We start from the raw sequence: 12,655 nt of genomic DNA, 5'->3' as shown, positions 1-12,655 counted from the left end.
CATCCTTTGAGTAAACACAATTACATAAAAATGACCTAACGTCGTACTAACGATTTGATTATAGCATCAAAGGATCTGTCACTTCGCGGCCCATATCATCAGCTAGTTGGTTTCATGCCTCTTCTCTCCTATCCACTCCTGATCGCCCATAATAACTAAGCCTCAATCAGTCCATAACATCCGTACTTCATCCCGTCCTTTCAAGGAAGCGAGGTAGCCGACTGTAAGTCATATATTTACACTTGCCTACGTAAAATTTTCAAACCTCACCCGGTCGACCTGCTTCGCGGAACGCATGATTAAATCGGCACATTCCTTGGTGTATGGAAATCTAATTATCCTAGAAAATTTTAAACCTCATCCGCAGTTGACAACTTCACTAATCCGAGAATGGCCGAACCTTCGAAAACTCGTGGCCGCCCTGCTGACGAGCTTGGAGATACTCGCGAACCCGTACACAGACTGCTCTCAGCTGTGCCTTAGCACCGACTCCCAACACAAATATCTAGGCTAATACCCTTGAGAGCAGGCAAACTCGGGTTGAATAAACTCCGTACGACGGTGGATCCGAGCCGTCACCCTAGCTATCTACACCACACCTGATCCCATGCACCATAGTATACTACATCAAACAGGCTCTATATACCCACACGATGCCTCACGCTCTCATGTGCACTGCGAAAAGTTGATCTCCCATCGCCTGTAACGTATCTTCGCTATGCTCTCATCTAGGGACGCCGGGTAGCGAACTGAAACGTGCGCTCCGCTGTCGTTTCATGTGTCAGCTCAACCTTACGTCCTTGGGACGTCACGCCAGTCGCAGAACTTATCACCCAAGCGCTCGTCATCCGTCACTCCCATCGATGGTCGTTGTCATCCATTACTGCGATCCTACGCAACCCCTAATCCTCATTCTAACCCCAACCGTCTCTCTCCCCGTAACCTAATCTCAGCAGCGCATCATTTCAAAATCGGGGGTCCTAAAGTGCGAATAATGTAGCACGACCTAATGTACGTGGCTGACTGCGTGAAGGCTGGTACGAGTACACAGATGGTCTAAAAAAACAAATGAACACCAAGCAGAATTAAAACCCAGCAGCCCATCGGTTTTGTTGCATCCGACTATGCACACCTCGATTACTTTCGAAAGGCGACAGTTTACATTCTGCGACACCTGAAGTTTTCCATTATTCAACCTTTCCACCCAACAAGTTTACACATCTCAAGAACCTGACGCTTGTTTTTCGCCGAATATTTCAGGCAGATTCGAGTGAAAAGACACGCTGCGATGCCTCTCGACACAAAACAAAACACGTTTCTGAGTTGTACTGCCACGAGCAGGGCAGCCATTTCTTCACTGCCATCTATGACATCCCGACATTTGTTTGTACCCGCATGACCATCTACTTGCAGCTCACCCTCTTCAATATCCTAGCGACTTTGTCAAGCGTTCATCGTCCATCAAACATGAAAGATGAAAACATGTAATCGTGACCTGTCCCCTATATTTCTCATAGCAACGGCATCAACAGAAATCCAAGGCCCAGCGCATACGTTGTATGTTTGTTGTAAAGTATATTGCTTGCATGACAAACACCTTGTATGTTTGTCGTAAGGTATATTCTTTGCATTACAAACACCTTGTATGTTTATTGTAAGGTGTGTACCTTGTACATGTAAACGCATGCAGCTGTGTTGCAACTTGTCCGCAAATGCATACGTTATAACTCCGCTTTGCTAATCTGAGGGTGCGGGTTTAACCCATCACTGGGGTCTGCGTCGGCTCGGACTCTGTTGCAACGTGCTCGTCCATTCCAAAAAAATTTGCACAGGGGAGAGATAGTGATCCGCTAGGGGACGGCTCTGATTGGCTAATTTTGTCTCTTATTTATTTTTATTATTTTTGGCTAATTTTGTCTCTTATTTATTTTTATTATTTTTGGCTAATTTTGTTTTATTTTAGAATTAGGGTTAGGGTTAGGATTAGGGTTAGGATTAGGGTTAGGGTTAGGGTTAGGGTTAGGTTTAGGGTTAACTGATTTCTATATCCACAACACATTAATAATGCGCCATCTAGCGGATCACTAGCTATCTCTCCCCTGAGACCTACTTCTAAATGTGATGTTGTTTTCTAGCTTTCCTTGAAAACGCCGCTAACATAATCGTATTACCACCAAGACGTTTGCGACACTTTTGGCCACACTTCGCAGAGAAGGAGATAAAAGACACTCCCTGTGGTTTTGCTCGAGCACCACGTGCGCTTTGCTATCGTGTGGTTGGGTACCAAGGTCGCTTGCTAATGCGCTTTGCTTTTGTACGGTCGTTTCAATGTTGCTTGCTGATGCATTTTGCTCTAGTGTGTGGTTGTGTTGTAAGGTCGCTTGCTGATGCATACGACATCCTTTGAGTAAACACAATTACATCAAAGTGACTACGTCGTTACTACGATTTGATTATAGATCAAAGGATCTGTCACTCGCGGCCATATCATCAGCTAGTTGGTTTCAATCCTCTCTCTTCCTATCCTCCTATCCATAATAACTAAGCCCTCAATCAGTCCATACATCACGTACTTCATCCTTTCACCGGTAGACCTGTAAGTCCTATATTTACACTTGCCTACGTAATTTTCAAAACTTCACGGTCGACTGCTCGCGGAAATGATTAAATCGGCACATTCTTGTTATGGAAATTTAATTATCTAAAATTTTAACTCATCCAGTCGAAACTTCACTAATCCAGATGCGAACTTGAAAACTGTGCCGCCCTGTGACCGAGGCTGGAGATATTGAACCGTACAACAATGCTCTCAGGCTGTGCGCTTTAGCACGACTCACAATATTAGCTAATATTGAGAGCATCAAACTCGGGTTGAATAAACCCTACGACGGTGATCGACCGCCCCTAGGCTATATACACACACTGATCAATGCATATATATATATATATATATACATAAAAGGTCTATATACACAGATGCTACGTCTATGTCACTCGGAGAAAGTTGATCTACATCGCCTGTAACGTATCTTGCTACGTTCTATGTACGCGGGTAGCAATGAACGTGGTTCGCTTCGTTTCATGTTCAGCTCAACCTTACTTCGGGATGTACGCCAGTGCAGAAATTATCACCATCGTCGTCATCGTCATCATCATTACTCGATCCCTAGCGCTAACCCTAATCCTAAAACCTAATCCTATTCCTAACCCAACCGTTTTCCTAACCTAATTCTAAGCGCATCATTCAAATCCGGGGTCCTAAAGTAGAATAATGTACACGACCACGTGGCTGATGCGTGAAGCTGTTAGGAGTACACAGACGGGCTAAAAAAACAAATGAACAGCCAAGCAGAATTAAAACCCAGAGCCATCGTTTGTTGCATCCGATATGCCCACACTGATTACTTTCAAGCGACGTTTACTTCTGCGACATGAAGTTTTTCGTTATTAACTTTCCACCAAGAAGTTTACAATCTCAAGACTAACCTTTGGTTTTTCGCCAATATTTCAGCAGACGATGAAAAGTACACGGCGATGCTTCGAAACAAAACAAAAACGTTTCCGAGCCGTACTGCCACGAGCATGCAGCCATTCTTCCTGCCATCTATGACATCCGACATGTTTGTACCCGCAGTGACCATCTCACCTTGAGTCACCTTCAATCTCACTAGGGCATTTGTCAACGTCATCGTCATCAAACATGAAGATGAAACATGTATCGTGACCTGTCCCTTATATTTCTCGCAACTGGCATCAAAGAATCCAGCCCAGCGCATACGTATTAAAGTCAACACCCAAAGAAAACACATTGAAACGCCATAACGGCCCAACAATATAACATGCCACGGTCAAATAAAGTGCGGGCCTGTAGTATGCGTGTCCGTGTACCAACAACAATGTATGAAGACAAGTAAGTAAATTTTGCCATTAACCAATAACCACCCATAAGAGGGGGTCAAAACGTTGTCCAATGGTAAGCGTGCAGATTGTCAGGCGGAGGAGTGCGGTGATATAGTCCCATTTCGGGCATTACAGCTGTGTCATTTAGCAATTAAAGCACTATGTCTTCATTAGCATTAGTTTGACAGCAGCTGTTGAAATTAGTTTATAGCGAGAAAACTGAACAGTAACACGCCTCCCCCCTTCCCCGACACAAACACTGCTGTCGAGATTTTCAGATCACGAATGACACGTCAAGGGCATGTCGATTTTCACTTTAATTACCCGACACGAGTTGTTTTCACACATCACTAGTGCAGTTGACAAGCCGTCAGGCCTGCATGACAACGCCTATTAACTCTGTGCATTCGTTCGAGCTTCAACCAATTATAATTCGTAGCACGTCCCAGCAATTCGACTTTGTAACGAAGTATTAACGATTGGCAATTTAATTTGGGCTAATCAACGACCAAGCTTAACAACGCAGACAATAACTTCAGCAGCAACAACACTAACAACAGCAGCAGCAGCAGTATGTGGCAACAATAACAGCAGTAGTGGTAGCAGCAGCAACAGCAACAACAACAAAAACAACAATAACAACAACAACAACAACAACAACAACAACAACAACTATAGCAGCAGTACGTCAGCAGTACGTACGCAGAACGCAGCAACAATAACAGTAACGGCAACAGCAGCACCACCACCACTATCAGCAGCAGCAGCAGTAGCAGCAGCACCACCACCACCACCACCAGCAGCAGCAGCACCACCACCACCACCACCAGCAGCAGCAGCAGCAGCAGCAGCACCACCACCACCACCACCAGCAGCAGCAGCAACAGCAGCAGCAGCAGCAGCAGCAGCAGCAGCAGCAGTATGTATGCATGGCAGCACGCACATAACGAAATTACCTCCGCTCGCATTGCACATAACACCAGAGCAATTAAGATTATCCTACCCCGGCGTCACTCCGTGTATACTGATCTTGATTGGAGCCCTGCTCCAGTGTCCCCACTCCTGCACGACTGCTGATAACATTCTGAAATTGCTGCAAAATTTAAATTATTTTTTTTAAAACTTGCACGTGATACTTCGTACGACGCTCACGTAGATGTGCCTCTCGTGTTTCGCCGATTTGATACCAAGTCATGAAAATCTGCGATCGAATGATTGATTGATGATGATTGATCGCAAAGAACTTCAATATGCCAGCAAGAAGCCGTGAGCAGATCTTAGATTGATCACATTTGCGTTTCACGGAAAAAAAACACACAAAAAGATCTAGCGACGAGCGTAGAAACATCACGTGTCGAACATTGCTTTTACACGTCCACGCATAAAACATTCGCAAGGCGCAAGCGCACATCGTCAATCACCGAGAAAGAACTTTTAAAGCACGTTGCCGTAGGCGTAGAGAATGCGTTTGCATTATGTAAGTAAGCATATGGACTCCATCTTCGATTATATACTACTTGCACAGCTCCAACCTAAACTAACGAATCTCGTGTGTAAAAACAGAGCAGAGAAATATTTGGTTGTAAACTTGTTTTGACAACAACTGGGAGCAGTTTAACTCTAGGTCATAATTTACTCCATATCCTTCCGTACTATAAGCGCCGATACACGTACAGTCAGACGCGTGTTAGTGGCTACCTCCACAGAACGGCCACCTCTATCGATCGGCCACTTTTTGTATTTCTTTTCAGTGGCAGTTATACAGTGAAACGACTTCTAGAGAAGGAAACCTGTTTAGAAAAGCCAATTTTTTGCGATTTCCCTTGAGTGACCACATTATATTCAGCTCAATGTAAAATGCCAACTAAAAAACCTGTGTATACGAAATCGAACGAATTCGTACATACGAAAATTGCAAAAACGCTATCAAATGCTGATTTAGAAAAAAACAATAGATGAATTGGATAAAAGATACAATTCAATTTACATAAAAATCTTCCAAAACATGTTTGAAAAAACACTGCATGAAATGAGAACAAAAATCCGCATTTCATTGCGAAGCCACAATAGCAACGAAAGCAAACGGGCTGAAAGAAAATTATCTGAAAAGTTTGGGGCCAAAAATGTATATATAGTTTTGTCGCATTTTTCTATCGCTGTTAATTTAACACATAGTTATTCAATACTTTAATGAATATGTTTCAGAAAACAGTGATGCATAGAAAGTTTAAACAACATGGTATTGTTCGCATAATGTGTGGCAACGTGTATTAATGCAACTAAAAAAAATTGGCTTGAAAAACGTAAAAAGCGATTTTCGTTAACATACTACTTTAGTCCGGTAAATCTAGTGCATTTCTTTCACTATTGTCACAATGAATCGGCAACCAGCCAAATGAGTACAGCCTGGCATTTAGCCATTTTTTTAAACAACGGTTAGTGGTTTTCATAACGTGGTTGGTGGACTGGGTATTCTGTATAGGTAGATGAAAAGCAACACAATGCCAACGACAATGGCTCGAAATTAACACATCCCCACTTTCACAACGAAAAGCAGATCTATTGTGAGAAAAATGAAAGCAGCCATGCACTTTACTTTCCAGCAGGAAAGTTTATTTATTATCCATTCACTCGGTATTTGTCTATTACACTCTGTAACCTATAGAGTCCCTTAATATTGATCTATATAGGAGGCATACAACATCAAGCCTCCACAAATTGTTCACCGTTACACTATTTGGTCTCTAGAAATGGAATTTTTTGGCATTTCTTTTCGGTAAAATTCGGCACTAGAGTTTAATAATTTGCATTAGCATTTGCACGCAAGTTAGATACCTCGTGAACGTCAAGAAAGCATTAGAATTAAAATTGGTCTTGTCGTGTGGTTGTGACATTCTGTCAAGTGGCGTAGCCATGGTACCGGTTGCTCATTTTTGTGTTTGAAATGTGATCAGACTACTTTGTAGAAATTGACATCATAGAGCTGGCAAAAGTTTCAAGCGGAGCACAGAGCACGAATCTGTAGTTATTTAATGTGAATAAAGTGTATGTTGTGTATGCGACGAAACAGTGCGAGTATTTTTAATTCTATAATTTCTGTTCGATGCTTATTCAGGCCTGCTGCCTATGGATGCCTTCTACTGTTGTACAACATCTATAAAGGGACCCTACTGTAACCTTGCTGAAGACGTCCCCTAGTGAGAGACAGCACCCAAACAAGTGGCTACATAGAGCTGTTATATGCACCTTGCTAATTTTACACGTAGAGCTCAAAAGGGTAAATCGTATTTCGGCTGTCTTCTTCTGGAGGGAGAAGCACCTTTCCTGCTTCTTTCCGCCCCCCTGACTTACGCGATATGGCGCCGACGGGCTCAGTTGATTAAACCAGCCGAACGTCATTCTCCCCACGTAGACAATGATCGTCACCAACAGACACGCTCCAAGAAACGCCGTCTGTCCGACCGTACCTGCAGAAAGGAATCACACGTAAAAAAAAAAACGAATGGCAGCGTCATGAACGCACATCACCGCTGATCGAAAAACTGCTCAGACTCAGCCGAGCGCGAGATGCGAAAACGAGGAAAAGACTGGGTGCAACTATCGACATAAAGGGGGGCTTATGTCGGGCTTGCGAGCCGACTCGACTGGAAGCAACTGGAAGCGATCGGCAGCGACTAGTTGCGTCCAGTTGCCCACTGTTCTATTCCGAGCAACTAGTGGCGGCCAGTCGCCGGCAGTCGCGTCGCAGTCGACCGACCTAAGCACTGCAGTCGCAGTGAATTGCAGCCAGTTGCTTCCAGTCAAGTCGGCTCGCAAGCCCGACATAAGCCCCCTTAATGAAACTGGACTTGATCAGGTTTAAATTATCTCTCACTGTCATCGTCTCCGCATCGCTATTCAACAGCACAAGCAAGACGACAGCGCTGAGATTATTACATTGCGTTATAAAAAGGTGGGAAATCGATAATTCAGAGAAATCTATTTCGTGTGAATCCGACTAGTAGTCAGGGGGCAGATATCCAAAATAAGGATGAGCCTAAACTTTTTGGGTAGAGGCTGGAAACGGGTAAATATCATTTCTATGATACCTGGGGAGTTCCACTGGGTATGTTTCCAGGCTGACTTTTGCGTATTGTGGCGGCCATCTTGAAATCCAAAATGACCGCCAGCGAAAATGGATTTCTGAAATACTGCTGGGACTCCCAGCGTCGTAGAGACATAATTTGGTGGCATACGCACATTCTTCGATAGTGGAGAACCCAGATTATCACACCTTAGAAAAGCATAGGATGGCGGCCATATTGGATTTCAATATCGGGCCGCCAAGTGAAATGTTGTTATTTTGGAATAACTAACTCAAGACGTCGTAAGAGTACAGCAACTAATTTGTTGCTGTCTATATCCGCAGCATTTCAGATATGGAGAACACGCGCAGTTATGACACTTAGAAAAAGCATAGATGGCGCCATCTGGATTTCAAAGATGCCGGCCATGAAATTGGTTTATTTGTTTGATAACTAAAATAAATATGCGAGAGGCATTAATTTTGGTAGTCTTTACCCACATTTGTTCATGACGCCAATAAGGTCTCCTCCTGAGTGTGTACCTTGTAGAAACAGGACTTAGCGCGAAGCATTTAGCGGTAATTCCGCAGATAACATGCTAGACGTTGGGCGCACGTTGGGCCCAACGCTTCTTCAGCTCATGCTAACGTTGGGCCAACGTTGGGCGCCAACGTTGGCCAACGTCATAATATCTGCAACGTTCGCCAACGTCAGAACAGGCCACTTTGATCCAACGTCTTTTGCTGCAGCGTGCCAAGTTGGCCGCGAACAAGTGGTGCCGACGTTGGCCCCAACGTTGGCCGCACCGGCAGGTCAGTCGCCCCCAACGTTGCGCCACGTTCATATTTGCCAAAGTGGCCGCAACGCAGACAGCCAACGTTGATGCCAACGTCTTATTGCTCAGCGCTGCCAACGTTGGCCAACGTTGGCGCCAACATTGCCCAACTCGTGGCACGACATTGCGCCAGACGTTGGCACTAACGGCGCAGGCCCAGACGTTGGCCCAACGTCATATTGCAACGTTGATCCAAACGTCTTTTTGCTCAGCGTGCACGGTGGTCCAACGTACATATTGCCAACGTTGGCCCGGCAACGGCTTTTTCTAACAGGCGTGCCAACGTTGGCCCAACGTCATATTGACAACAGTTGCCATAACGTGCAGACAGGCCACGTTTGGCCTCAACGGCTTTTTGCTCAGCGTGGCCAAGTGTGCGCCTAACGCCATCTTGACAACGTGTGGCCCAATACGTCAGAGTGCCCAAACGTTGTCCAAACCTGGCTGTTTTCGCTGCCGCATGCCTGTTCGCCTATGGTTCTCTCTCTGCTCTGTCACACACACAACATAAACACGCACACCTCTCTCTCTCTCTCTCTCTCCTCACACACACACAGCATGCAACACACACACACACCTCTCTCTGACACATACACACTCCTCTCTGATTCCTCTCTCTCTGTCCACGCACACAACACAAACACGCACAAACACTCTCTCTCTCTCATCTCGTCTCTCATCTCATGCTGCTCTCCTCTCTCTCTCTCTCCTCTCTCTCTCTCAACACACAACCACATGCAACACTGCTCTCTCTCTCGTGCTCTGTCACAGCACACAACACAGAACACGCAAATGATCCGCCGGCTCTCTCTCTCTCTCTCTCTCTCTCTCTTACTCTCTCACACACACTATCACACACACAGCCGACCGCGTTGCCAAACGACGGTCTTTCAGGCGACCCGCGCTTCACACAGGGACACTCTCTCTCTCCCTCATCTCATCATCTCTCATTCTCTCTGACACATACACACTCTCCTTCTGTTCTGCTCTCTCTCAGCTCTCTTCTCTCTCTCCTCTCTCCCGAAAGCAGACAAAATCGCGACTAATAAATATCTGTCGAAAAATGCACAATTGCCAGCCAGATTTTCCCTATCAAGCTGACATCGTTAACAACATGTACCATTATTGAGTGGTATGGTCAGTCGGTACAATCCATGGAAAACCCGACACAGCATTACGTTTTGTGACTTATAGGCAAGATGTGTTGTGAACTGTGTGAAGTCACACGGTAGAGAATTCAGACAGGATAGATATATATTTTGACGATACGAGGAAGAATGCTATTAATAAGAAGGTACACCGAGAAAGACGAACGATCAGGGACACAAACTAATTAGGGCGGTTGATTTACAGGTAAACGACACAAAAACTCCCACAGAACTTCGAAGACATTTATCACTCTCGCTGAGAAACAAAGCCGATCTTGCTCGTTTCGTGTCATGAAGGAATTGATTTTCATCTCTAGTGAACTTGGCGGTAAAAGAGAATAATTTGTGTGTGGAGGGTTTACGGAATAACGAAAACGATATTACCTCGGAAGCGTGATGTGTCAACACAGTTTTGAACAAACCACAGAGGAGGCTGACACGCGAATTGTTCTCTGCGTGCGATGCTCGCAGACCACGGATATAAGCGAAACGATTGTAGTATTGTGCAGGGATACCAGATGTGTTAATCATGCTAACAGTGTTTTCGCAAAGTTGTCCGCAGGAAGTATTTGGATCGAAGGCAGGAACTTCAAAAATCTGGCCTTTGACGATACTAGTCACATGACATTGCAATAAACAAAACACTCGAAAGGGATTGTTAGCTTTTCATGGCGCTAACGGAATGACCACACACGAAGCCAGTTGCAGATTTCTAAAAACGCGGCATGAAAGTATTCATTGAAGATCCAAGATCGCATTCCATAGGTTGGAACAGAATCTACCACTATCACCTAGATAATTGGCTATCATCAGTGAAGCATTTATACTGTCAACTGTATAATCGGCAACGACAACATTGGTAGTTATACAGTTATCTATTGTCGAAAGTTCTTCCATCGCAAGAACAATATTGACTATTGGCCACCAATGAAAGACGAGCACTCGATACTACATTCATCGCAGCCACTATCAGAGGCCACATGTGGAAGCCAGTGTGTAGATAGTACTCAGTAGCATTCGCTTCGCATTTGACCTGCGGTTGTAAATCAGAAAATTGTGACCGTAATGGAAATAATCTACTGTTTGTACTATAGCGACACCAGGCTCGACACTGAATCCATTTCGTGCCAATACATTGCACATAAGACATGTGGCTGTATGTAATAGATGACGGACTTGCGTGCCGTATCACGCTAGCCTGTACCAATGTCCGAAACACAATAATGGCGCACCTTGCGAGCAAATGCAACATGGCCTGCATTGAACCCATACCAACAATGTCTTGGGGCAGTGCCCGTCAAGGCCAGGCGGGTTCGAGGGGGTTCGAACGAACGCCCCCGAGCCAGTCCCCCGCCCCACAAGCAAAAAAAAAATAATTTACAAATTTTCCAAGAATTTCCACCTCAGGCCGCTCCAATTTAGTGTAATAATTGCAACACTCGCGATCGTGCGGGAGGGGAAGGACCGTGAACCACCCCCTCCACACCGTATCTCCCCCGCTCGTCGCTTGCTCCTCGCCTGTCGCCTTCGCGCCCGAGGCAGCAGCGTGTTTTGGGGGTCCCAGGGAGTCAAAGGACCCCCCCTTCTCGCGCAGAAAACGCATCGAGGGGTCTAATTTTAAAAAATTCTGGGGAGGCCGCCCCAGACCCCCCTTCTCAGTGCTCGCAACTTGTTCACGAGTTCGACGACCCCACCCTGTCAAAAATCCTGACCACGCCCCTGCCGAGCAAATGCCAACATTGAAAAAGCGAACCCACCCCCAATAGAAAGCTGGCTAACAGGGCCTGCTTGGTGTGCTGTTTTAAAGACTACATATTCTGACAATTCGGTATCTAATATATGTTTTATGTTGGCTTTAGACGTTGTATAGAATGGAGTAACATACCCCTAATGTTGAAATCGCAAGAAGGCCGGCCATCCTATGCTTTTCTAAGTTTCATAATAGTTCTCCATTATCGAAAATTGGGTTAGACATCTAAATAATTCTCTAACGACGTCTTGAGTCTAGTTATTCAAAATAAACAAATTCAGCTGCGGCAATATGAAATCCAATATGGCCCATTCTAATGTTTCCTCTAAATGTGATAATTGGGTTTCCTGCCACACGAAAATGTGGGTATATGCCCCAACATATATTCTCTAGACGTCCTGGAGTCCAGATATTTCAGAAAATCATTCGCTGGCGGTCCTTTGGATTCAAGATGCCGCTCACAATACGCAAAAGTATGGTGGCCCCAGGTGACGCCAATAGCGATTTCCGGTGTTACACAGCAGTTATATTTTTTATTTATTAATTTTTTTTTTTTTTATTATTAAAATTTTTAAATTTATTAATTTATTTATTTTTAAATATTAATAAAAAAATAAAAAATAAAAACATAAAAATAAAAAAAATCAAATAAATAAAATAAAATAAAATGAACAACGCCGCAGCTGGCGCCAGCAAACTGCCATAGCGCCATAGACATAGATGGTGGCCCAGCCAACGCCATAGCGTGCAAATGCAGACTTGGTAAACCTATACATTAGACTGGTGCTCGATCGCAACCCATCCAAGTAACTAAGGCCGAAGGTGGGGAGCGAGTACGCATCTATCTATACATATCCCACAATCCTAGCGAGCATGTCTCGCTCCCATGCACAAACCCCACGACATATGCGCTCGCAAATCGTCCTGGCTGCAATTCTACCTAGTATTATCTAACCTG

The 12,655-nt window shown here is 44.7% G+C and overlaps 1 protein-coding gene across 1 annotated transcript in view; it reads right to left on the bottom strand.

Moving 5' to 3' along the window:
* Positions 1–4,844: 4,844 nt before the first annotated feature.
* LOC106804928 (CSC1-like protein 2) overlaps positions 4,845–12,655 on the bottom strand; it is a 44,908-nt gene continuing 37,097 nt past the window's right edge. Inside the window, exons 19-20 of the mRNA XM_014806336.1 lie at positions 7,252–7,367; positions 4,845–4,993 (exon numbers count right to left, since the gene is read on the bottom strand). Coding sequence (XP_014661822.1) covers positions 4,895–4,993; positions 7,252–7,367 — 215 coding nt within the window. The 3' untranslated portion in view covers positions 4,845–4,894. The remainder of the gene's footprint in view (positions 4,994–7,251; positions 7,368–12,655) is intronic.

The sequence above is a fragment of the Priapulus caudatus genome, unplaced genomic scaffold (assembly GCF_000485595.1).
Source record: "Priapulus caudatus unplaced genomic scaffold, Priapulus_caudatus-5.0.1 Scaffold93, whole genome shotgun sequence".
NCBI classification, from domain to species: Eukaryota; Metazoa; Priapulida; class Priapulimorpha; order Priapulimorphida; family Priapulidae; genus Priapulus; species Priapulus caudatus.
Note: the sequence above shows the minus strand (reverse complement) of the source record. Positions and strands in the feature narration are given on the sequence as shown.